Source organism: Heterodontus francisci, chromosome 12, assembly GCF_036365525.1.
Source record: "Heterodontus francisci isolate sHetFra1 chromosome 12, sHetFra1.hap1, whole genome shotgun sequence".
In the NCBI taxonomy this organism is placed as follows: Eukaryota; Metazoa; Chordata; class Chondrichthyes; order Heterodontiformes; family Heterodontidae; genus Heterodontus; species Heterodontus francisci.
The window spans coordinates 21,264,923-21,290,141 of NC_090382.1; the positions used below are offsets into that span (position 1 = coordinate 21,264,923).

Below are 25,219 nucleotides of genomic sequence, written 5' to 3' on the forward strand. Positions count from 1 at the left end.
CTGGAGCTGTGAGGCTGCGGTGCTAACCACTGCGCCACTGTGCCGCCCTACAGCGGAGTCAAACGTTATGGGGAACAAACAGGACAGTGGAGTGGAAGCCAAGATCAGATCAGCCATGATCTCACTGAACGGCGAAGCAGGCTCGAGGGACTGTAACGCCTACTCCTGCTCCTATTTCCTATGTTCTTATGAGAGACAGAGAGGGAGAGAGAGTGTATGTTTATGTGTGAGTGAGAGAGATAGAGAGAGTGTGTTTTTGAGAGAATGATTTGTTTGTGGGAGAATGAGTCTGTGAGTGTGTGTGAGTCTGAGAGTGTGCAAGATTGAGAGTGAGTATGTGCCTGTGAAAGACAGAGTGTGCATAAATGTGTGAGTGTGCGCGTGTGCACAAGAAAGTGTGTGTGTGAGAGAAAGTGTGTGTATGAATGTGTGAGAGTGAGTGTGTATGTGTGTGTGAATGTGTGTGTGAATGTGTGTGAGAGTGTGTATGAATGTGTGACAGAATGCCAATGTGAGAGTATGTCTATGTGTGTGTGTGTGTGAGAATGTGTGTGAGAGTGTGTATGAATGTGTGACAGAATGCATATGTGAGAGTATGTCTATGTGTGTGTGTGTGTGTGAAAGAGAGAAAAAGAGATTGTCTGTGTGTATGCGTTAGAGATAGGGCTGGATTTTCAAATGCCAGCGGGGTCGGGACTGAATGCAGACACAATGTAAAAATTGCGATACCAGGGAGGGCATCTCCAGATTGCAACACCTCTGGGACAGACTTCAATTTTTAAAGTGAGGGCAGTTTTGGTCTTTTTTAAGAAGGGATACAATTGCATCGGAGGCAGTTCAGAGAAGGGTCATATGGTTGATTCCTGGGATGAAAGAGTTGTCTTATGAGGAAAGGTTGAAAAGTTTTTAAGGTGAGGGCGGTGGGGGAGGAAACAGGGATCCTGCACACATCAATTAACAGCCCATTAAACTTCTAGAGGAGCTTGTTAAGAGGCTGGGGAGGTCAGGACTGCCATTTTCAATTTGGATTTCGGCGATCCCAAACAGTCTGGTGCATGTAAGTGCACAGCTATTGGGTTCACAGATGGGAAATTTCTTTTGAAACATTAAAAATTATGTGACGGATTATGGCCAATACCTTAGATTTGGATCTTCCAACAATGTCTTCAGGCTGGATTTTTTGCCCAAGGTGTTGTACTCAGGGCTGGGCCAAAATGGCAGGGGCACTCCCACCCCAGCCAGCTGCAGTCTCCCACCCCCTGCCCCGGAGCGATTCTACGGCACAGCGCCTATCCCAACCCCAACAAAATTGCATTGTGAAGGGCAAGCGACGGGCCCTCCACACCTGCCTCCTGTCACAATTCTATAGGCCCTCCCACCTCCGAACCCATCTCAGGGGGCCCTTAAAATTCAGCCCTCGAAGGAGCTGCCTGCTCTCATCAGCTACGCAGCAGCAAGCGTCATCATGGCTGCTGTCTACCTTTGCAGCTCGCGCTGTGCAGGAAGCTCCCGTCTCCTGGTAACGCTCGGTGCCATTAATTGGGTGCCAAGCTCCCCTCTTGCCCAATTAGGGCATTAGCATTTTAAAATAGCATCACGTAAGCAATGCAGACAGGGCACAGGGTTGGGACCCGGAAATTATCATCCCGTTTTGAAAATTCAGCTGAGAGACAGAGAGAAAGAGAGAGAGACGCAGAGAGAGAGAGAGAGAGTCTGTGCGTGTGCGTGTGTGTATTGTTACGACCAGGTGAGAAAGGTGCCTAGCAGTCCCTTTCAGCCTTCATTTGGTCTTACTGTAATAGGGTTTTATTTTAAACACACTGTGTTTTTAGCTCCCCACTTGGTGAATCCTTGTTCACTGCTTTCCAATTATAAGGCAAAGAAATCAGTACAAACAGATTTTCTTAGGTTGAAAGAAGAAAAGTTGAAATTTATTAAACTTGAACTTAAACTCTAATTCGGTTGATGCCTATGGATACACGACATGCCCAAGTTAGCATGCACACGTGATACACACATGCAAATAGAGACAGAAAAGAGCAGAAGAAAAATAAAGTGGAAATGTTTGAGGCAATACCTGAAGAGTTTTTGTTATGGTTCTTCGAGCTCACTGTAGAATCCTTGATTGTAGGTAGATCTTGCTTTTCGTTGGGGCCCAGTATTCTTCTTAAACCTTGTTCGCAGTAGGAGACTTTTTTCTCTTGGGGTTCATGTATCTTCAGTGGATTCAGAGGCTTGTGAAAAAGAGATGGGAGCAGACAGGAAAGATCTTCTCAGTCCAGTAGCAAACAGTCTTTCTGTCCAAACTCTCTGTGACTAGTTCAAAAAACCTTGGAGCAGCCAGTTAGTCATGTGACCAGCTGGTCCAACCAGTCCCGGCCCCTGTGGATTGCATCACCCCAACAGGCCCTGGAATGCGCATCCCCACCCCCTCACTGTCTGGTGATCAACAGCCATTGTGGGTTGAATGTGTCAGGGAATGGTCCTTTGTCCTTCCACTCACTGTCTGTTAATATGTAAATATATTTTCCAGCTACAGCTGATCTGTTTAACAAGTCATTTCCTTGCTCCAGCAACAGTTTAAAATCAATATTCATGAAAAAATGAATGTGCCTCATTCTTGGCAGGTCAGGGCCTAACATGACACGTCCACACCCAACGGAATGAAATGCGATTTTTATAGAGAGCATTTCATTAAAAGAGTTGAGGGAAAATATAAGATACAGAAAAAACATGTATTTCTCTCATTCATTCCCATTCATTCATAAATCCTAAAACTTTTTACAGCCTATCTTTTCTTGGTGCCAGTGCTGCTTTAATAGCCCCTTTTTGGCATCCCTGTAAACATGTGGTTCTTTGGGGAAGTTTTTTTCAGTTTGCCCATTTCCATGGCTGCTTCGGGTCTTTGAAATGGTTAGGTTTAATTGGCCCTGAGTTGGAATTTTTTTTTCAGGAGAGTCAGCAGTGGGCGGGTTCATCCTGAACTCTCTTTCAGTGCTTTGCTAAGTCATGCAAAGGCTTTTGACTTTGGGGCTTGAGTGGTTCTCTTTGATTCTGACTGTGGGGGAGAATTCTTTGCTAATCTCCCCTTTGTCCTCTGGGACACTCCTGCCTGCAGGTATTTGTGCAGACTCCACTGCACTTCCATGTGGCAGTTTGACTAGGTGAGGCATCACGTTCACAGTTTCTCTTCCCCCTGGAGGTCTTTCTTTGTCTCTGCAGGTTCCTGTAAATGCTGTTAGCAACTCTGGTGGGGTGCTTCTAGTCTCTGCACTTACATAGGAGGATGTGGGGTCTAACTTTTCACATTTTCCTGGGTTGGCTGACCTGACAGTAAGGGTTTTCATCCAGGATTACTCCCGGACTTCCTTTAACCTGCCCTCTTGGTCACTTTTTCCACTTCTCTTTCTAAACTTTTTACAGCCTTATGCCTGCCTGTCCCCTTTTGATCACAGCAGGGGTCCCTTACAATTCACCAGCCCTCTGCTGGAGGGTCCTCCTAACACCAATATGGGACTTAGGGGTGCAGGTTTCACAGTAGGTTGGGATTTCCCCTCAACCTGGCACATGTGACAACTCCTGCAGTACTCCACCACATCTTTGTGGAGTTTTGGCCAGTCAAACTGCTGACTTATACGGGCTTTGGTCTTTTGTATACTGGCATGTACATACAGCCATTGTAGTCTCATGGGCCCTTCTTAATATTTCTCTCCAGTATCTCTGCGGCACCACTAACTGGTGAACTACTGTCCACTCCTTGCTCTCAGGTCTGTGAGAAAAATTCTATTTCCTCATCATTACCTCATTCTTTAAATAGTAGCAATCAGGGACTCCCTCTGCTTCACTTTCAGACTGGGCAGCCTGTGCTAACTTATGCAATACTGGATCGGCTCGCTGAGTCTCAGCTAGGGAAAATCCATTTAATTCACTCCCTGGGTCTCCTAACTTGCCAAAGAAAGTCTCAGACAGACAGACCTGGTCATCTGCCTGCAGTGCTAATTCAGTCTCCTCTGGGGGAACTGGTTTGATCATAGACTGATCCATTACACATTCAGGGAAACTGCAGGGGACCGTCTCCTGCCACTGTTCTGTCTCTATGACCTCCTGCGGTCTTACTTTCACTACTGAGGAGGCTACCACCTTCACCCCCGCCAGATCATTACCTAGGAGTAGGTCAACCCCATCCACAGGCAAACTAGGGACAATCCCTACAGTCACCGGCCCCAAAACTAGGTCGCACTCCAGGTGCACCTGTTGTACAGGTACAGGCATACACTGCCCTCCAATACCATTCACCACCATTCTGGTGTTCACTGCCCTCTCTGGGGGAAAGGTCAGGCATTTTCCCAATAAAGGGGGCCCTTGTGTCCCTGAGAATTACTATGGGTTTGCTGGCCCCACTCAAGGGGTATGGGGTTACTTTCCCTTCAAACACAATACCCTGACAACCTTCAGGAATCCTATTAGATTTTCTTGAACTTGCAGCCGTAAACTTCCTGGGTTTTCCTCTTACTGCAGTTAAAGCCATAGGTTGTTCTGCTGTGCTTTCCATCAGGTTCACTTCTTCACTAAGCGGGTGTGCCCTGATTAACCCTACCGATTTTCCCTTTAGTTTCCAGCAGTCACTTTTAAATGCCCTGTTTTATTACAATGGAAGCACACAGGTCTCCGGGTCTCACTCTTGCTCACAGCACCTTCCTTTTTGGCCAGAGGAGGGCCCCCTGTGTCTTCTGCTTCTCTTTCTCCTCCAGGACTGCTTGGGCTTCTATCACCATCCCACCTTATGTCCTTTCCGGATTTGTGGGGGTGACGAGGAAAGGTTTTCCCCTGGGAAACCAGTTTATAAATTAAAGCAAACTCATCGGCCAGAACGGCCACTTGCCAGGCTCTCTGAACCGGCTGCTCCTCTACATGAGTCTTCATGAAGAGTGGGAGAGAGTTTTAAAATTCCTCTAACAGAATTACTTCTTTGAGAGTCTCGTAGCTGAGTTGTATTTTTAAAGCCCTCAGCCACTGGTCAAAAGCCAGCTGTTTACTTATTTCAAATTCCAGATAAGTTTGATTAGCTTGCTTCTTGAGGGTTCTAAACTTTTGGTGATAGGCTTCGGATACTAATTCATGTGCCCCAAGGATAGCATTTTTTGTCAGTTCATAATTTGACAAACTCTCAGCTGGCAACAGGGAATAAACCTCATGGGCTTTTCCAGTTAGCTTGCTTTGTAGTAAAAGAGACCAGGTCTCAGCTGGCCAATGTCTTGCCAGATTCTCAAAGGATGCAAAAAATGTTTCTACATCTTTCTCATTGTATTTTGGAATTAGTTGAACTAGTTTTAACAATTCTGTACCCAGCCCTGAATTATGCTTCTCCATATTGGCCATGCTTTCACTGGGGTTACTCTGCCGTCCGCTAGTTAACTCAAGCCGCTTCAGCTCCCTTCTTCACATTCTTTCTGGAATATTCTTCCTCTCTCTCTCTTTCTCGTTCCTTCTCCTGTCTTTCTCTCTCTCTCTCCTCTCTTTCTTTCTCTTCACATTCATTCTGGAAGGCTCTCTCTTTCTCCCTCTCCTCTAATTCAAGGTTCCTCTGTTCCAATTGTATCTTTGTCAGCAATACCCTGTCAGAGTCTACTTCTAACCCTGTTTCTGCTTCTTCAGATTCAAGGGAAAATGGTTGGCCACTAGTCTTAAGAGTTCAGACTTCCTCGCCTTGCCATGTATAGTGATCCCACACTGCTCAGCCATTTTCCTCAATTCCTCCAGAGACAGTGCTTTTAACTTATCCCAAGTTACTTCACCCTAGCTTGGAGAGCTACTAGCTTCAGTTGCAGACATGTTAGTATTCAAGTACACATAACCACAAGAAAACCTGTACTGAAATCTTGCTCTTTTTTGATTGGGCACAATTTGGCTTCCCACTTCCAATTTCTCGTTTGTCTGTGGGTCAATTCCAGACGCTCGCTCCTAAATCTCTGTCACAACTATGAGAAAGATGTCTAGGGGTCCCTCTCAGCGTTCACTTTACATAACAGGGTTTTATTTTAAACATTGTGTTTTTAGCTCCCCACATGGTGAATCCTTGTTCACTGCTTTCCAATTAGAAGGCAAAGAAATCAGCACAACAGGTTTTCTTAGGTTTAAAGAAGAAAAGTTGAAATTTATTAAACTTGAATTTCATACATGGCGCGCCCACACGCGATACACACATGTAAACAGAGACAGAAAAGAGCAGAAGAAAAATAAAGTGGAAAAGTTTGAGGCAATGTCTGAAGCGTTTTTGTTATGGTTCTTCGAGCTCACTGTAGAGTCCTTGATTGTAGGTAGATCTTGCTTTTCGTTGGGGCCCAGTATTCTTTTGAAACCTTGTTCGTTGTTGGAGACTTTTCTCTCTTGGGGTTCATGTGCCTTCAGTGGATTCAGATGCTTGTGAGAAAGAGATGGGAGCAGACAGGAGAGATATTCTCAGTCCAGGAGCAAACAGTCTTCCTGCCCAAACTCTCTGTGACTAGTTCAAAAAACCTTGCAGCAGCCAGTTAGTCATGTGACTAACTGGTCCAACCAGTCCTGGCCGCTGTGGATTGCATTACTCCAGCAGGCCCTGGAATGTACTTGCCCACCCCCTCAATGTCCGGTGATCAAGATCCATTGTGGGTTGAATGTGTCAGGGAATGATCCTTTATCCTTCTGTTTCTCTTAATATGTAAATGTCTTTTCCAGCCACGGCTGATCTGTTTAACAAGTCATTTCCTCGCTCCAGCAACAGTTAAAAATCAATGTTCATGACAACATTAATATGCCTCATTCTTGGCAGGTGGGGTCTAGCATGACAGCATGCACGCTCAGAATTTACACTTCTCTTTGTATTTTGTGTAACATTAATGTGCATTAATAAAATCATTATTTGCACAAGCTAGATCCAGATTCAATTGCTGGTCTGTACTGCGTTACCCATTCTCTGCCTAGGTGGTGTCTGTACAATTAGCTTGGGCTCGAAAAAGGAAGCCAAACAGCTCAGCCACAGTTCCCTGATCAGTCCAGAATGACACTTGCTGGAAAGTAGGAGTCTGTGACTGGGCGAAGGCAGCATTCTGCATGACTGTGATGCATCCCATGGTAAAACATACTTCTGAGGCTGACTGTCCAGTGAATCACTGGCACTGAAGTGGGGGGGGGGGGGGGGCGGGGTGGGGAGCTACCTGGTCACATTTGCTCTAATATGAAATTAATTTGGAGGTATTGTACGATAGAAAGATGTTGGCCTAACTTGGTTTATATGAATTATTATGGTATAATAAGATGCTGCTGCAATACAGAAGAAAGATCATTCAATGATGATTAGAACAGACTTGTGACATTGTCACCTGGTGACATTCACTTACCTTTCCAAAGCTGCCCTTGCCAATTGCTCTTAAGATCTGGAAATGGTCAAAGTTTACTAGAAAAATAAAAAGAGAAGAGTCAAACGCTGCAAGTCACAATAAAGCATCAGATATTTCTTTAACCCTAGTAGATTAATATCATCTTCAGGCACTGTCATCATGAAAATGTTTTAGTTTGGGGAAAAAGATCTTTCCAGAGAGTTATATGCCATTTCTGTTGGGTCACAGAAATGCATCTGGCGGGATTGGTCATTGCCTTACACATCTGTAAACAAAGAAGTGTGTTGAACACATTCTCTTGAAGATGGTGCGTCTTCCAACAATTTTTGACAACTCACGTGAGGACAAAACTCTTACGGGATGGACAGACCAAATGCATCTAACGGTATGTGGACTGACCCTTTCCACCAACTCTGAGGAGGTGTTTTTACTGGGGAACAGAGACAGATAACAACAACTTGCATTTGTATAGCAGCTTTAATGCAGTAAAACATCCTCGGGGCACTTCACAGGAGCATCAAACAACATTCAACATCAATCCGTGTAAGGAGATATTAGAACAGATGACCATTAGCTTGGTCAAAAAGATGGCTTTTAGGAGCATCTTAAGGGAGAAGAGAGGGTTAACGAGGCAGAGAGGTTTAGGGAGTGAATTCCAGAGCTTAGGGACTAGGCAGCTAAAGGCATGGCCATCAATGGTGGAGTGATTAAAATCAGGAATGTGAAAGAGGCCAGAAATAGAGGAGCACAGAGAATTTGGAGGGTTGCAGGGATGGAGGGGATTATAGAGATAGGGAGGGGTGAGGCCATGGAGGGATTTGAAAACACAGATGAGAATTCTTTCTAAATCGAGGTGTTCCTGGATTGGGAGCCAGTACAGATCGGTAAGCACAGGTGTAATGGGTGAATGGGACAGAGTGCGGGTTAGGATACGGGCAGCAAAGCTTTGGATAAGCTGAAGGTAATGGAGAGTGTGAGGTGGGAGACCAGCCAGGAGTGCATTGAAATAGTCAAGTCTAGAGGTAACATGGGCACGGATGAGTGTTTCAGCAGCAGATGAGCTGAGGAGGGGGTGGAGTTGGATGATGTTATGGAGGTGGAAGTAGGAGGTATTGGTGATGGCACAGATATGTGGTTGGAAGCTGATCTCGGGGTCAAATAGGACACCAAGATTGCAAACAGGCTCAGACAGTTGCCTGGGAAAGGGATGGAGTTGGTGGCTAGTGTAATCCTTTGTGGACCTTGATTTCTGATGATCTGATTTTAATCCATATTTGTGATTCAACTTTATTCAGTAAGAGCAAGACTTAATAGAGGGGGAGGTGGTGACGTAATGGTAATGTCACTAGCCTGTAATCCCATGCCCTGGCTAATACGCTGGAGACATGGGTTCGAATCCCACCATGGCAGATGGTGAAATTTAAATTCAATTAATAAATCTGGAATTAAAAGCAAGTCTAATGCTGACCATAAAACCATTGTTGTTCAAAACCCAAATCTGATTCCTTTTAGGGAAAACACGATATATGCATTCTTGTTTGTTGATGATCCCTGTGAGGTACCAATTACCCGACACGTGACTCCAGACCCATAGCAATGTGGTTGATTCTTTAAAAAAAAATTCCTTCTGAAATGGTCTAGCAAGCCACTCAGTTCAAGGGAAATTCGGGATGGACAATAAATGCTGGCCTAGCCAGTGACACACACATACCACAAACGAATAAAAAAAATTATAGCATTTGAGCAGTAGTTTTCAGAGTAGTCTTATATTATTTAGTTGTGTCCTAGATAGAAATCGTGAATTTAACTGACCACTTCAAACAAGAGAGAATCAAACCACCTCCTCTTGACGTGCAATGGCATTACCATCAACTATCAACATCCTGGGGGTCACCATTGTCCAGAAACTGTACTGGACCAGCCACATAAACACTGTGGCTACAAGAGCAGGTCAGAAGCTGGGAATTCTGCGGCGAGTAACTCACCTCCTGACTCCCCAAAACCTGTCCACCATCTACAAGGCACAAGTCAGGAGTGAGATGGAATACCCTCCACTTGCCTGGATGGGTGCAGCTCCAACAACATTCAAGAAGCTTGACACTATCCAGGACAAAGCAGCCTGCTTGTTGGGCACCCCATCCACAACGTTGAACATTCACTCCCTCCACCACCAACGCACAGTGGCAACAGATGCACTGCAGCAACTCACCAAGACTCCTTCAACAGCGACTTCCAAACCCACAATCTCTACCACCTAGAAGGACAAGGGCAGCAGATTCATGGGAACACCACCACCTGCAATTCCCCTCCAAGCCACGCACTGTCCTGACTTGAAACTATATCACCGTTCCTTCACTGTCACTAGGTCAAAATGCTGGATATCCCTTCTTAATAGCACTGTTGTTGTACCTACACCCCAAGGACTGCAGCGGTTCAAGATAGCAGCTCATCACCACCTTCTCAAGGACAATTAGGGATGGGCAATAAATGTTGGCCTAACTAGCTATGCCCACATCCCCAAAAGGAATAAATAAAAATATATGCATCCTTGTTTGTTGATGATCCCTGTGATTTACCAATTACCCCAGCCTTTAACGGAGACACTGGCCCGCCTTTCTTTTCATAGCATTCCAATGAGGGTACAGCTCACCTTTGTTTTCATAGACAGCTCGCCCTGTTCTGCCACATGTTCTTGCTGGTAGCTAATACCCAACATTGGCTGAGCTTCCCCATCTTACTATATTGGTCCTCTCTCAACCCGATTTGGTCCTCTCTCAACCCTACATACTCTGTTCTGAGAGTCATTTACAACAGACAGAGGTACATTTAAAGAAGTGTTACTACCACATTAGCATTGCATAGACATAAAATAAACATTTTAAAGTCAGCTTGGCCGTCAGGCATCTCACACGAGAGTACAAAGTTTGCGGCAGGTCCTGAATACAATGGCTTAGTTCGTTCCAATATTTAACAAATCACAATCCTCACCGGAAGGATTGTTCAAGCAGGATAATATAGCAACGCAAGTCATTTCAGGCCTCAGTAGACTCACTACTGGATAAAGATGAGGAAGACTGAAGACATTTCCCTTAGGAGCAGAAAGAAAATCAGAGGGCATTTATCCTCAGATCACTCTTGTGTAGCCTCTGCAGTTGATCTTGGAAATACTGGCAGTCAGACTTCAGCTTCTTCCTCCCCTGCCACACTGATGGCTCAGTGAATCTATCCAGTGAGTAACTTTGTTATCCAGAGCAGGAAGATCCAGAGTTCAATCTCTGCTATGTCCTAAGTCAGCTGATGCCAGCCAGTGCAGCAGTAGGAATTCTACAATTGGCCTCAGGTTAGGGATCCAGTGACGCCTACTGGAAATGGGCATGAGGTGAAGACAGTTTTGGGCTCATTTTCAATGTCCCCCCACTGTCAATCAAATAGTCAGCTGACATTTGCCATCAAATTGTCAAAACCAAAATACGAGAAGCATTACTAAGAGCCTGAGAATAACCCATCTCGACTCAAGTTGGTGCAAGATGCGACAGAGGAACATTGGGAGAGGTGTAGGCCATGCAGCCCTGACAGCCTGTTCTGTCATGCAATTAGATCATGGCTGATCTGTACCTCAACTCCATATTCCTCAATACCCTTATCAAATAAAAATCTGTCAATTGCACTCCTGAAAGTTCCAATTGATCCCCAGCGGTCTTTTGGGGGAGAAAGGTTCATTTTTCCACTACCCTTTTCTGAAAAAGTGGTTCCTGATTTCACTCCTGAATGGCCGAGCTCTAATTCTAAGATTGTGGCCCTCTGTTCTAGATTCTCCCACCAAAGGAAATGGCTTCTCTGTGTCAACTCTATCGAATCCTGTAATCATTTCCAACACCTCAATTAGATCACCCCTCAACCTTCAAATCTTAACAGAATACAACCCGAGATAATGCTGTACTTATAATTTAACCCTTTCGGCCTTGGAATTATTTTGTTAAATCTGTGTTGTATTTTCTCTAAGGTCAATATATCCTGTAGGTGCAGTGCCCAGAACTGAATGCAGTACTCCAGGTGGTGTCTAACCAAGGATCTATGCAACTGAAGCACAATTTTCTGCCCTTTATAGTCTTACCTTCTTCAAATAAAGAGCAACATTCTATTAGCTTTTTGAGAGAACACAGAGAAGCAGTGGGAATAAAAGATAAGCATTTTTGTTCTCTAAAAGGAACAAAAAAGGCTACTAGGATCCAACAACCCTATGCCATTCCTCTCCTATCTGCCCAATAAAATGCTAAAATAAAAAAAAAACTGTTTAAATTGAGAAATTGGCTCAGCTGCAACTCAAGGCTTCTTTTGTATTGTGCCAACTAACATCAAACTCAAGAAAGTATTCCTCTTTATTAGTACCTTAAATGCAACACATCCTTCCAATAGCTTTTGATATCTTGCTCAATGAATGTTAAGATTGAAACAGTCTGTGCTGCGACTTCAAGCCCAGAAGAATGTGTTTCGTGACAGAATTGGGTCCAATACCCACTGATGCCTGTTGCTTCTGGATTCATCTCTAATGAAATACTTTTCAGTGCTTCACTGCACTGAAATTTCTGATTGTGTATTTACTATGCAACATTTATCCTAAAATATCAGAATGAGTTACAGGAAAGCTTACAGATGCCAAAAAAAATCTGACAAATGATCTGAAATACAGCCCATTTTGTACTGAAATATTGTCCTGCAACAGATTGGGCTGACTAATAACTTTCAAACCCAAATGTCAAAATTGAATTAAAAAGTAACAAAACAAGGCAACGAATACCAAAATATTAAATTACTATAATTATGTTATCACTTGACAGTAGCAAGCCCATTCAATATCCGCACAGAATGTATCATTACTTTCCACTGCTTCTATCTCTCCAGGGTTGCCAACTTTGGTTGGACATAATCCTGGAAGTTTCATGCTGTAACCACCCACCTTCAACAGCCCCGCCCCGACACTCCCACTATTGGTCGCCAAACATCTTTCCACGGCCAATCGTAAAGCTAGACAACTCTTCATTATCCAATCGCTTGATGCTTGATTCTTGACTGTCAGTCAAGCAGCCTTTCTTGCTATCGCCAAGATTTTTATAACTAATAAACAGAAGTGTTCAGCGATGATGTAATCTCTGGCAACAGGGAGATTACTAACAATCAAAGCCAAGCTAAGGTGTTCAGAAGTGTTCAGAGATGAATCTTCAATTTATGGAAACTCCAGGGCAATCCTGGAGGGTTGACAACCCTTGTCTCACCAAAACATACAGTGGAATAAAGTACCCAGCATGATAAAAACTAAAATGTACACCAAAACATTAAAACAAACAGCAGGATCAGTTTTCATCCGAGCTTTGCTGCTTGACTAACTTAACACACACAGTGTGATGTCAGATGGTACAGGAAAACTAGGGAAAGATTAGAACTTCTCGTTTATTTCCTCCCTCCCACCACTTCCAAAATACATATGAGTTTAATAATATTGAGGTCTTCCAACTATTCAGGAGTTAAGGAAATCCTCCTCCTACTAGATTTGTCCCAGATCTCCTGTGAGTTAACTAATCTAGCTGGGGAACCAATAATGGCGCTTGGAGTTTTCGGGGTTACATTCAGCCGTGGGGTTCACTGTTCGTTACTGCTATCCAGTGATTCCTGTTGGGAGGTGCATGCGACAGGATGTCAGGTGAAGGCAAAATTGGGCACAGCTGTAATGCCTCCTCCCCACATTAAAACAGCCATCCAGCTTCCCATACCAAGGCTACACCCATCACTTGGTGAGTCGTACCGTCACGAGTGGTGTGGTTAACAAAACTAGTTAGGAAAATATGTCATTTGCTGTGTGAAAGGAATATAGTTTAATAGTGGGCTAATACTCTAGGACACAAAGTAATGTTCCTCTGTTTCTGTTATTTTTACATGTGTGTCATGCAGGCCCCCATCTGCCAAGAATGAGACACATTAATTTTGCCATATGAACATTGATTTTTAAACTGTTACTGGAGTAAAGAAAGAACTTGTTTAAAAAAAAACACCAGACCCTTGACTGGAAAGACATTTGCATATTAACAGACAATACTTAGAAAGGACAAAGGGGCCACTCCCTGCTCCAATTTAATCCACAATGGACTTTTGATTATCAGATGTTGAAGGTGGAGAAGCTAGCATTCAAGTTTATGCTGGGATGGCCGAATACACAAACAGACATGGTCAGACCAGTTTAGTCACATTTGAATTTGCCACAGAGTTTTAAAACTCAGAAAGCTGTTTGCTCCTGGACTGAAAAGGCCTCTCTCCTGTCTGCTCCCATCTCTTTCTCACGGAACAGAAGACCTACTGAAGACACATGAACCCCAAAAGAGAAAAGTCTCCTACAGTGAACAAGGTTTACGAAGAATACGGCCCCAACGAAAAGCAAGATCCACTTATAAAAGGATTGCAGTGAGCTCGGTGCACAGTAACAAGAAACTCTTCCAAAATTGCCTCAAACCTCTCTACTTTATTTTTTTCTTCTGCTCTTTTCTGTCTTTATTTGCATGTGCTTATCGCATATGCATGCTAGTGTGGTGCGCAGCGTGTACCCATAGGCATGAACCAAATAAGACTTTAAGTTTTAATAAATTTCACTTTTCTTCTTTAAACCTAAGAAAGCCTGTTTATGCTCATTTCTTTGCCTTATAATTGGAAAGTGGTGAACAAGGATTCACCAAGGGGGAGCTCAAAACACGGTCTGTTTAAAACTTAAACCCTGTTACAATAAGACCAGGTGAAGGCTAAGAAAAACCCCTAGACACCGTTCTTACCTGGTCGTAACAATTTGTAATAACAATAAAAGCTGGGAGAAATTTGAATTTTTCTTGAGACATGAGTCCTTGTAGAACACAAGATAATGCATGTGTAAATGTACTTTTCAATACACAGCAGTTTCTGATATAATGTGCACTTTTAGGGTGCCCAGATTAATTAATCTTTCAAACAAGTGTGTTGACAATGTGAAGTGGAGGAGTGGGGAAGGGGTGGGGCAGGATGAGGAGATGTGTATGTATAAGAATATGTGGTTCAGAAAGGAGATATGCATATTTGTGGAAATTATGTGTTTGAGGTGGGGAGGTGTACGAGTGGTGGGTTGAGTGGGAAGGGATGGGTTTGAGACTGTGTGTGAGAGTAGGGGGTGGATTGAAAGTGTGTGCATGCATGTGTGAGCAGGTAATGGGCTGTGAATATATGTGTTTGTGTAAGTAGGGGTGGATTGACACAGTATATATGTGTATGAGTAGTGGTGGGTTGAGAGTATCTGTGTGTGTGTGTGTGTGTGTAAATAGGGGTGCAAGAATGCAAGAGAAAGCTTTGGACACAAGGCTTTCTTCACATTTCTGAATCCTGCTCCATGTGAGAGGGTTAAGGCCTGACATTAATCCTACATCCACAGTTTAGGGTACAAAACCAGCTTGGATCTGCATTATTGAACAACTGGAGTGTTTCCCTCTTACCCTTTTCTCCAATGAGAACAGGTCAAGTTCTGATGGTATAGTCTTGGAAGCACCAAACCAAGTCCAGCCATTCTGCTTTGAACCGTCTCTAACACACAGGGGGAGATTTTACTGGCCCCCAGGTAGTGGGCTAGAGGGCGGGGTGTGGGGGGGTGGGGTGGGGGAGCTGGTAAAATACCAGGGAATGGTATAGGGAAGGCTCCCTGGTGCAGTCCTGCAGTTGGATCGTGTTACCAGCAGCAGGAACAGCAGTGGCTCAGACTCACCACCCCCCCCTACCCACCAACCATAGGCGGGCAGCCAATTTGAATAAATAAAGGCCCAATTGAAGGGCATTTTCTTGACCATAGCAGCTTCCCGGGGGTGAGGGTGGGGGTGGAGGGCCGCATCTGGAGGCTCCATGGCCGAAGGAGGAGGCCCCCGTCTGCAATGGCTACCCCCGCGGTCCCAACGCCACCGATGGAAGTGCTACCCCTCTAATTTCCAGGTCTTGCCTACTTCACTACAACAGAAAAATGATTTGTCTATCTCTCCTGCAAGGGCGCCTCAAAATGAAGGCGCTCTCCTGCTCTCCTTGCAGCCTCAGCAGCAGCCGCCTCTCAAGGTGACGTTGTCAAGGCTGCACAGCTGCTCGCCCTCTGACTGGGCCAGTGCATGGAGAGCCACCCCGCCATGCTTAATTGGATGTCAGGCCGGGTGGCAGCCAATTAAGAGGCCACTGCTGGAAAGATTGCCACCGTGACCCACATTTGGTCCCGACTTCGGGACTTACTCCCACCGGTAATATCCCTGCCATTGTTTCTACGTTGCAGCTATGGTGGCAACATTGTATATAATTTTACAAATATGGTCACATCGAACGAGTTCTAAAAATGTTATAGCATCGAGTTTTCAGATGCAGCCTTGGCTTGGCTTTGATTGTTAGCAACCTCCTTGTTGCCAGAGATTACATCATCTGCAAATGTGAAGACATTGCCAGAAGTGGCAATGCATTCACAAACAGGGTGGACAAGCCAAACCACATTCTTCACCGTGACTGAACTGTTCAACTCACACTTCACTGTGCCAGTGTTGTGGGAGAGAAACTTGAAAAAACACTTTTAAAAAAAGCAGTAAGTGTCTTATATAAACTGATAATGTTCTGCAAAATTAACATGATTAGAAATAATTAAAGGCTTTGTATAATAATACAGGAGAAACATCTAAATATAGCAGATTCTGAAATTCTGCTGAACTTGCTGCAAAATAGGTAGTATTTTTTTCTAAAAAAACAAGTATTTAATTTTTTTTTATTCATTCATGGGATGTGGGTATCGCTGGCTAGGCCAGCATTTATTGTCCATCTCTAATTTCCCTTGAAAAGCTGGTGGTGAGCTACCTTCTTGAACCGCTGCATTCCATGGGGTATAGGTCCACCCACAGTGTTGTTAGGCAGGGTGTTCCAGAATTTTGACCCAGCAACAGTGAAGGAACCGTGATATAGTTCCAAGTCAGGATGGTGTGTGGCTTGGAGGGGAGCTTGCAGGTGGTGCTGTTCCCATGCATCTTCTGTGCTTGTACTTCTAGATGGTAGAGGTTGTGGCTTTGGAAGGTGCTGTTGAAGGAATCTTGGTAAGTTCATACGCTGTATTTGTTATTTTTGATTTATAAGTGATATAAGCAGGCCTAATAATTAAGTTTAATATTTTCCCTGAGCTATCTGTATCTTGAGGGATGCACATAATCCACTCACTGGACGGATCAGCAGAAAAACAGCTTCTTGGCTCTTTCAAAATTAATGGGTGTTGATGGCTTTTGATGACTACATTGATAAGGCTATCCCTGATAAGTGAATCAAAGAGCACCCCATTGTTCTGGCTAGGCTGAGTAATCACATCTGTCTCCAGTCTGATCCTTTGGGTTTTTTCATATGCAAATTGTGCGTGGCCATCTTGGCTGCTAGCTATAATAAAAGCAAAATACTGCGGATGCTGGAAATCTGAAATAAAAACAAGAAATGCTGGAACCACTCAGCAGGTCTGGCAGCATCTGTGAAAAGAGAAGCAGAGTTAACATTTCGGGTCAGTGACCCTTCTTCAGAAGTCCGGCTCCCGTCCGCCCACTGTAATATTCCGGCCGTTATCTCTGTTTCTCTCTCCACAGGTGCTGCTTAGGCCTGCTGAGTATTTCCAGCATTTCCTGTTTTTATTTCAGATTTCCAGCATCTGCAGCACTTTGCTTCCATCGTAAAATAAGGTGCAGTAACTGTTGTTTTAGATTAGAGATACAGCACTGAAACAGGCCCTTCGGCCCACCGAGTCTGTGCCGAACATCAACCACCCATTTATACTAATCCTACACTAATCCCATATTCCTACCAAACATCCCCACCTGTCCCTATATTTCCCTACCACCTACCTATACTAGTGACAATTTATAATGGCCAATTTACCTATCAACCTGCAAGTCTTTTGGCTTGTGGGAGGAAACCGGAGCACCCGGAGAAAACCCACGCAGACACAGGGAGAACTTGCAAACTCCACACAGGCAGTACCCGGAATTGAACCCGGGTCCCTGGAGCTGTGAGGCTGCGGTGCTAACCACTGCGCCGCCCTAATTGTTATTTGGGCAAACATAAGAAAGCAACCAAGCCATTGAGCCAATTCAATCAGTCCTTCCACAGATCATGTAGCAACTGCCATATTATGGCCTCTAGTTCAACAACAACAACTTGTATTTATATAGCACCATTAACATAGTAAAATGTCCTGAGGTGCTTTGTAGGGTCATAAGGAGACAAAAATCGACATCAAGCAAAGGAAACATTAGGACACCTGGTCAAAGAGGTAGATTTTGAGCAGAAGAGGAGAGAAAGATAGAGTGATTTGGGGAGGAAATCCCATAACAGAGCGTAGACAGATGAAATGATTTAAGCTGAGGGGGATTCTCTATAAATACCTCCCTTGCTGACTCTTCTTCTGAAGGTAATACATGGGCAATGGAAAGTGTAGGCTTCAGAAGTCAATTCATTCTTCCTCCTTCAATGCTTTCTTATCTTTCTATGCTGGAATAAGAGCTGTTGGACAATGCATCTGTCGCATATGTGAAACCAAGAAGGATTGACTACCATTTGATAATAACCAAAAAGGATAATAACTGAAGCATAGTAAAGGGATGTTGGAAAAGAGTGTCCATGTCCTGCCAGTCTACAAATGGTGCAAGCTTTATTTTTTGTATATGAGTCGGTGTAGGGACCGATGTGTGCAAGAGATTCAACATTGGAACAAAAAGAATAAGTGAATAGAGAGCAGACATATGGCACATGAAAATTGCTCTGATTGCTTTTCACTGCATCTGTGGTAGCCTCGCACTTCTACCATTAACAAACAGTCTCAACAGATCACACTGAAACAGATTCACAGTACATCATCCTGTAATGATTGTATCTGACAGTAATGGCAACAGTGTAAAGCTCTGTGCATGGAGATTAGTCCCCTTCACAAACAGGTTTTCAAGAGAGTCTTAAAATTTGACATATCCTTTGCAATGTCTAAACGTCAGATGTGAAATCTATTGAAACAGCCGTTCAGATTTTATAGATTGGTCTTTAATATGATAAGACCAGGTGGAAGAGGAGGTTGGATAAATTAAACTTTGCATTTAAATACTGCTAGATAACACAAAGTGAATTACTTTTCTAGAATGCAATGATTTTATGTAGGCATGAGGCTCAGTAGGATGGTCGATTCCCTGACCGTGGGGAAAATATGGACATGATCCCAACACTCCTGTATTGATGGAAGGAGCATCAGTGAATATTCAATTGGAACAAGCTCCCTGTAAATCTCCCAGATGTGCATGGAAACAAGGAGTCCAGCAGCTCTTAAAGGCACCATTTATCTTTCATGCAAGCTGACAATTGTAAAACTGTTGATGCCGAAACGAATGGTAGAACGGCCTGCCCATCACACCCTCCCCCCCAGTCACTTTTCCCCCTTCAAGAGAGATTGGATGTGCCCTGGAGGAGATGCATCAGACCCAGATGACAATTGTTCAAGCCCTACAGGAGTCCTCCCACCAGAACCAACCTGGGGGAGGAGACATTCAGGACATCCCAAAATGCTTCACAGGAAATAGAGTCCTTTTCTTGAAATGTAGTCACTATTGTAATGAAGGGAAATTCAGCCACTAATTTTCACACAGCAATATCCCACAATATGATAAATGACCAGATAATCCATTTTTGTCGATGTCAGATGCCAGACAGCTGGGGCAGGATTTTCCTTCTGGAGGTGGGAAACAGACATTCGAACTGTTTCTGGGTGCCAATTTTGCCCTGGGGAGGAGGCAGTCACAGCCCCCGATTTTCATGGGGTGGACTGCTGATTGGCTAGATGGCGGGTTGGGCAGCCAATTAGAGGCTGTGGGGGCGGGAATGGAGGCGGGACTGAAAGGGAGTGGGCCCAATTTAATGCCTGCCTTTTCATTGCATTACCAGCTGTTGGACAGATGTCTCAGGACAGCCAGAGGCCTGGAACCCGGGACAGGGCAGACCTTCCATTCACGCACCTGGGCTTCGAGGTCCTCCTCGAGGCAGTGAGGGAGAGGAAGGAGGTTCTCCTCCTGGTGGGTGGCAAGAAGAGGAAACTGTTCCATCCAAGCAGGTGTGGATCGAGGTTGATAACACTGTGAGCAAATGGAATGTGGTGCACAGAAAGTGGTTCCAGTATAGGAAGAGGTTCAATGATTTTATTTGCTCTGGCAAGGTGAGTCCAATGCTGACCCTCAGGAAAGGCCTCTGTGCTCACCCTCCAGCAGTCATGCCAGCTGCTCCTGAACAGGGGAGGAGGGTGTGCCCAGGGCACTTATTGACCCCTCAGAATGACTCAGAGCCATAGTATTGCTGAGCACTGAATCATGCAGCTTCTAATGAATAGGAGCAGTTGGCATTGGCCATAGTGAACAGCAGTGCTTTGTCCCTCTCTCTCTTTTGTCCATGCAGGAGAAACAGACACATAATGCCTGAGAAAGAGCCCAGACCAGAGGAGGGGTTCCCTACCTGAACATCGTTATAATAATGGAGGTGGGAACCATCGACATCGTCAGGGTCGCTGACCATGAGGAAGCTGGCCATGGAGAGATGGGCATCTGTAGTAGAGATGGTGATTAAAGAGAGCAATGTGTTCATTAAGGGGGTGTATTGCACTCCAGCCGAGCTGACAGCATGTCGAACACTGAGCTGCATTGGGAAGCTTTAGCACGGCAGAGGCTTCTGCTCTCCAAGGCTAGTTCTCATGTTCCCTTCTTGTCTCTCCCGCAGGTGCAAATGTTGAGGCAATACGACGACTCCCTCACCAACAGCGGGCCAAGTGCAGCCGCAGCAGAGCTCAGATAGGCACCGTCACACTTTACAAGTGCACCCTGCACCAATGCAGTTACCTCGGTGAGTCCTTGCGCATGGTTCGATAGGCAACGAATGAAGAGCACTTTATGAGTGTGCAGGACGAGGTGCCAGAGGCAGAGACAGCTATGGGTCGTCTTCCTCAGAGATGGAGAACAGACAGAGCCCTGCTCAGCTGGGCACAAATGCAAGGCCTCAGGATTTATAGGAAAGGTGGCTCTACCTAAAACAGCAGCAACAGATGTCAGAGTTCCCTGAGGAAGTGCACGATCATAGACTGAGAATGGAGGAGTTCATCCAGCTCATTTGCATCACAGTGGCTCAGGGCTTTGTTCGCATGAGCTCCACCATTGAGAGAACGACAAACCTCATGTGGCAGTACATGGAGTGCATACAGGAACTGCATACCACACTATGTAGCCTTGACATGGTCTGGTGCTGATTGCACAGAGAGGTCTGGAGGGGATGCCAGTTGATCCCCTCCAGCCATCTGCTGCGCCAGCCAAGAGCTGAGGCAGTCACCAAGGAGAATGAGGGTGCCACGCCTCATGGGCCACCATCATCATCATTGGTCTGGTTGGCCTCTCTGACTGAGGGACCATCTGTGCAGCAGGGCCCAGTGATGGAGGCTATTCCTGCAAGAATGTCAGTGCTGCAGCCTCTGTAGATGCCCCCATTGGCACCTCCATGACGAGGAGGAGCGCCATGTGCATCTTAGTCACAAGCTGAGAAAAGTGAGCAGGCTGCCTCCACCTCCTCTGAGGCCACAAGGGCAGCCCTGTTTGGAAGTGACCGAGAGCTGAGGCCACTGCGTCAGGCAGAGCACTGAGTCACTGGGCTTTCCATCACTAGTAAATGTGCACTTTATGACTTTTGGAGCACCATGTAAATATTGGACCAGTTGGGTTGCGCCTGCAGTACACTCTTGCAAGGGTCTTGCAACATGGTGGTAGTCTGCTGCACTCTCCATAACACGGCCCTTCAGAGAGGTGTGGACCTTGAAAATGGTGAAGTGCTGAACGGACACAGATCATCGGAGGAAGAGGAGGAGCAGGACGTGGAAGAGGAGGAGGCCAGACGTGTGAGTCTCCTTTTATGAAAGGCGATACAGGAGAAGACGTGTGAAGTGGTGAAGGGAGGCAAGGGTCCATGGTCAGTGACAGCGAAACCTCTGGGCAGATATGCATCCTTCATTGGCAGTAAGAGTTGAGCTGTTCCAGGCTACGTCTTCAATGGGAGTGTTCTCACAGGGAGCTCAAAATAAGTTTCATACAATGCCATTCCTCCTGGGTCAGAGGGACTCAGCTGAAACAAGCTGAATCAGATGATCCTTGATGTTAATCACATCGTGATGGGATCCTCAGGCCCTGCGCCAGCCCTGCCCACCTCCCTGTGCAGCTTGGGCAACTCTGTCTTCTGCAGCTTCCTCCTCCTGCTCTTCCTCCTCTTCCTCCGATGATCTGTGTCCGTTCAGCACTTCACCATCTTCAAGGTCCACACCTCCCTGAAGGGCCATGTTATGGAAAGTGCGGCAGACTACCGCCATATTGCAAGACCCTTGCAAGAGTGTACTGCAGGGCACAACCCAACCAGTCCAGGCACCATAACTGCATCTTCAGAACTGCCCAGCTTTTGCAAAGAGGGCATCAGTAACCTGTGAGATGCAGCAGTGTGCAGCTGCTTGCGAGACATCAAGGTCTGCAGCTGAACCTCAGAAGGAGTCAGTGGTGAAGAGGTTCAATGCTACAGTGACTTTAATGGCTACTGACGACCAGGGCTGCGAGGTGTGAGGTCTTCTGCGATGAGGGAATAAATCTCTGTGACTATCTGGAAGAGCAGTGTTCGTCGACACCAGTTCTCGGTCATCTCAAGGCAGCTCCATCTTCAGCGGTAGATCCTATACTGAGGGTATGGCCTCTGTTGCCTTCCTGCCCTTGATCCCTCTCCTCCGCCCTCTTGATGCCCGGGGCTCTGCCCTTGTTGTGGAGGATGTTGCTCCTTATCGCCACTGGGCCTGAAGTCTGAGAGTCACATTCTCATTGTAGCTGCTGCCTTCCGTGTGCTCAGGTAGCCTCCCAAATGTGGCTGGAAGGCTTGCCCTGCGTTATGCCCATGATGCCAGGAGGATGAAAACCCCCTGCGCTGCCCTTGATGACCACTCACCCCACAACCTCCGCTGGCCCAATGGCACCTGTGTGCCAATGGCCGAGTCCCCCTATGTGCCATTCTGCCTTGCATAGGTCCACCTAATTGGTTGGGGGCAGCCATGACTGGCTCCCCACTGTGTTGCCACCTCCTTGCACCTGGTTGGCCCCAGACACCACATGCAGCCTGCGTGCCTCCGCCAAAATTGGAACATGGCCCTCAATCAGCTCTTTAATTACCTTTATTACCAGATTGGGTGTGTTCTCGGGACCACCCTCTCCCTTCCCTGGTGAAAGCCACTGGCATCCAGAACAGCAATGGAAAGCAGGCATGCCAGCCAGCACTGATATTTTCATCCCCTGCCCACCTCCATTACCCCACTCTCCCTCTCCAGCAGGGCCTCAAAATCCTGCCCTTGCTAGACAACAAACCAGAAGACCTCCTTTGTGCTTCTTTAAATGGCACCATGGTAACATTTATATTTGCAAGAGGGGGCATATGTGGTCTCAGTTTAATATAACAATTGAAAGACTTAAGGGCCAGCCTAGATTAGGTGCTCAGGTCTCTGGCGTGGGGCTTGAACCTATAACATTCTGACTGAGTGCCAATAGTGCTACCATTGAGACACGGCTTACCCAATGGGGAAGTGTCTGAAGGTAGGATTAACAAAGTGTAACCACTCAAAGGAAATGAGTGCCTGTATTATGCAAACAACAAGCACTCATGTCTGGAAAGCACTGCCTTTGCTACTCTGACTGACATGACAATTAGATGGAGCACGAGACTAGGATTTGTTAAGGGAAGGTCATGTCTTACTAACTTAATTGAATTTCTTGAGGAAGTAACAAGCAGGATTGTTGAAGATAGTGCAGTGGATGTTGTCTACATTGATTTTATGACGGAATTTGACAAGGTCCCGCATGGCAGACTGATCAGAAAAGGAAAAGCCCATGGGATTCAGGGAATGTGGCAAGTTAGATCCAAAATTGGCTCAGTGGCAAGTAACAAAGGGTAATGGCCAACGGCTGTTTTGCAAATGGAAAGCTGATGACACAAAAATTGGCCGTGTAGTTGATAGTGAAGAGGATAGCTGTGGACTCCAGAATGATATCAATGGTTTGGTTGAGTGGGCGGAAAAGTGACAAATGGAATTCAATCTGGAGAAGTGTGAGGTAATATTTTTGGGGAAGGCAAACAAAACAAGAGAATACACAATAAACGGGAGGATATTGAGAGGATTAGAGGGTGTGAGACCTTGGAGTGCATGTCCACTGGTCCCTGAAGGTGGCAGGACAGGTAGATAGAGTGGTGACGAAGGCATATGGAATGATTTCCTTTATTGGCCGAGGTATAGAATGCATAATCAGGAATGCAATGCTGGAATTGTATAAAATACTGGTTAGGCCACAGCTGGAGTGTTGCGTACAGTTCTGCTCACCACGTTACAGGAAGGACATAATTGCTCTGGAGAGAGTACAGAGGAGATTTACAAGAATGTTGCCAGGGCTTGAAAGTTGCAGCTATGAGGAATGATTGGATAGGCTGGGGTTGTTTTACTTAGAACAGAGGATGTGGAGGGGTGACTTAATTGAGGTGTACAAAATTATGAGGGGCCTAGATAGAGTAGACAGGAAGGACTGGTTTCCCCTAGCGGAGAGGTCAATTACCAGAGGGCACAGATTTAAAGTGATTAGTAGAAGGATTAGAGGGGACATGAGGAAAAACTCTTTCACCCAGAGGGTGGTGGGTGTCTGGAATTCGCTGCCAAGAATGGTGGTGGAGGCAGAAACCCTCAACTCTTTTAAAAAGTACCTGGACATGCACAACCTGCAAGGCTATGGATCAGGTGCTGGAAGGTGGAATTAGATTGAGCGGCTAGTTTTTTCAGCCAGCGCAGCCACAATGGGCTGAATGGCCTCTTTCTGTGCCCTTAACTTTTCTATGGTCCTAGACGACTCACATCTTACACATTCACCAATTCGGAGGCCCTGGAAGAGAAACAGTGGGCTAGATTTTACAGACCGCCACCAACCAACACCACCCCCCCACCATGTTGGGGGTCGTTGTGGGGGAGGGAGCGGAAAATGCCTCTGACAGAGGCCTGCCACTGGCCTCGATGCCAGGAAGGCCTGGCCGGATATTGCCAGTGGTGGCGAGGCCTCATGGCAGCCCCCCCGGCTGCTCAGCGACAGCAGCCAAATTTGCATATTTTATAAAATGTATGTGCATGAATAAATGACCTACCCTCTACCGCCATCCATTCTGGGGTGATATTGGTGCCACTGGCCGGCACTCCCGTGCCTTCAGATCTCCATCTGGAGAGTTGATGCGGGACACTGGTGGAGAGGTGGGAGCAGGTGGGTATTTCAGTGCGGGTTGGGCGGGGGAGAGCAGGGTCAAACTAATCTGATTGGTGGAGGGGATGGTGGGAAAGGGTTGAAGTTAAAAGTTCGTAAACTTTGGAGGGGAAGGTCTGGTACACAAGATAAGTATTTTGTTGGGGCAGGGGAGAGGGCAAGGAATGAACTGTGTGGTTGTTGGGGGGTGGGAGAGGGGGTAGAAAAATTAATTTAATTTTTTAAATTAAATTAAAAATATATATTTAAATATTTAAACAAAATGGAAGGGCTCGAAGCCCTTTAAAAATGGCGTCGGTGCACGAGCAATGGTGCCTGATGCCTGATCTCGGCAACGGACATGTAAAATGCAGCAGCCCAGTGTATCAGATGCACATAACTAGAGTAAGATATCAAACTGATTGCACATTCTTTAGTAAATGCTGGATATATCTATTGTCAAAAGGTGGGAAACAAGCA

At 45.7% G+C, this 25,219-nt stretch overlaps 1 protein-coding gene across 1 annotated transcript in view; it reads right to left on the minus strand.

Moving 5' to 3' along the window:
- The window catches only part of LOC137375553 (serine/threonine-protein kinase 32A-like), a 344,635-nt gene that overhangs the window by 221,402 nt on the left and 98,014 nt on the right, over nucleotides 1–25,219 (minus strand). The window contains exon 2 of the mRNA XM_068042898.1: nucleotides 7,377–7,432. Coding sequence (XP_067898999.1) covers nucleotides 7,377–7,432 — 56 coding nt within the window. The remainder of the gene's footprint in view (nucleotides 1–7,376; nucleotides 7,433–25,219) is intronic.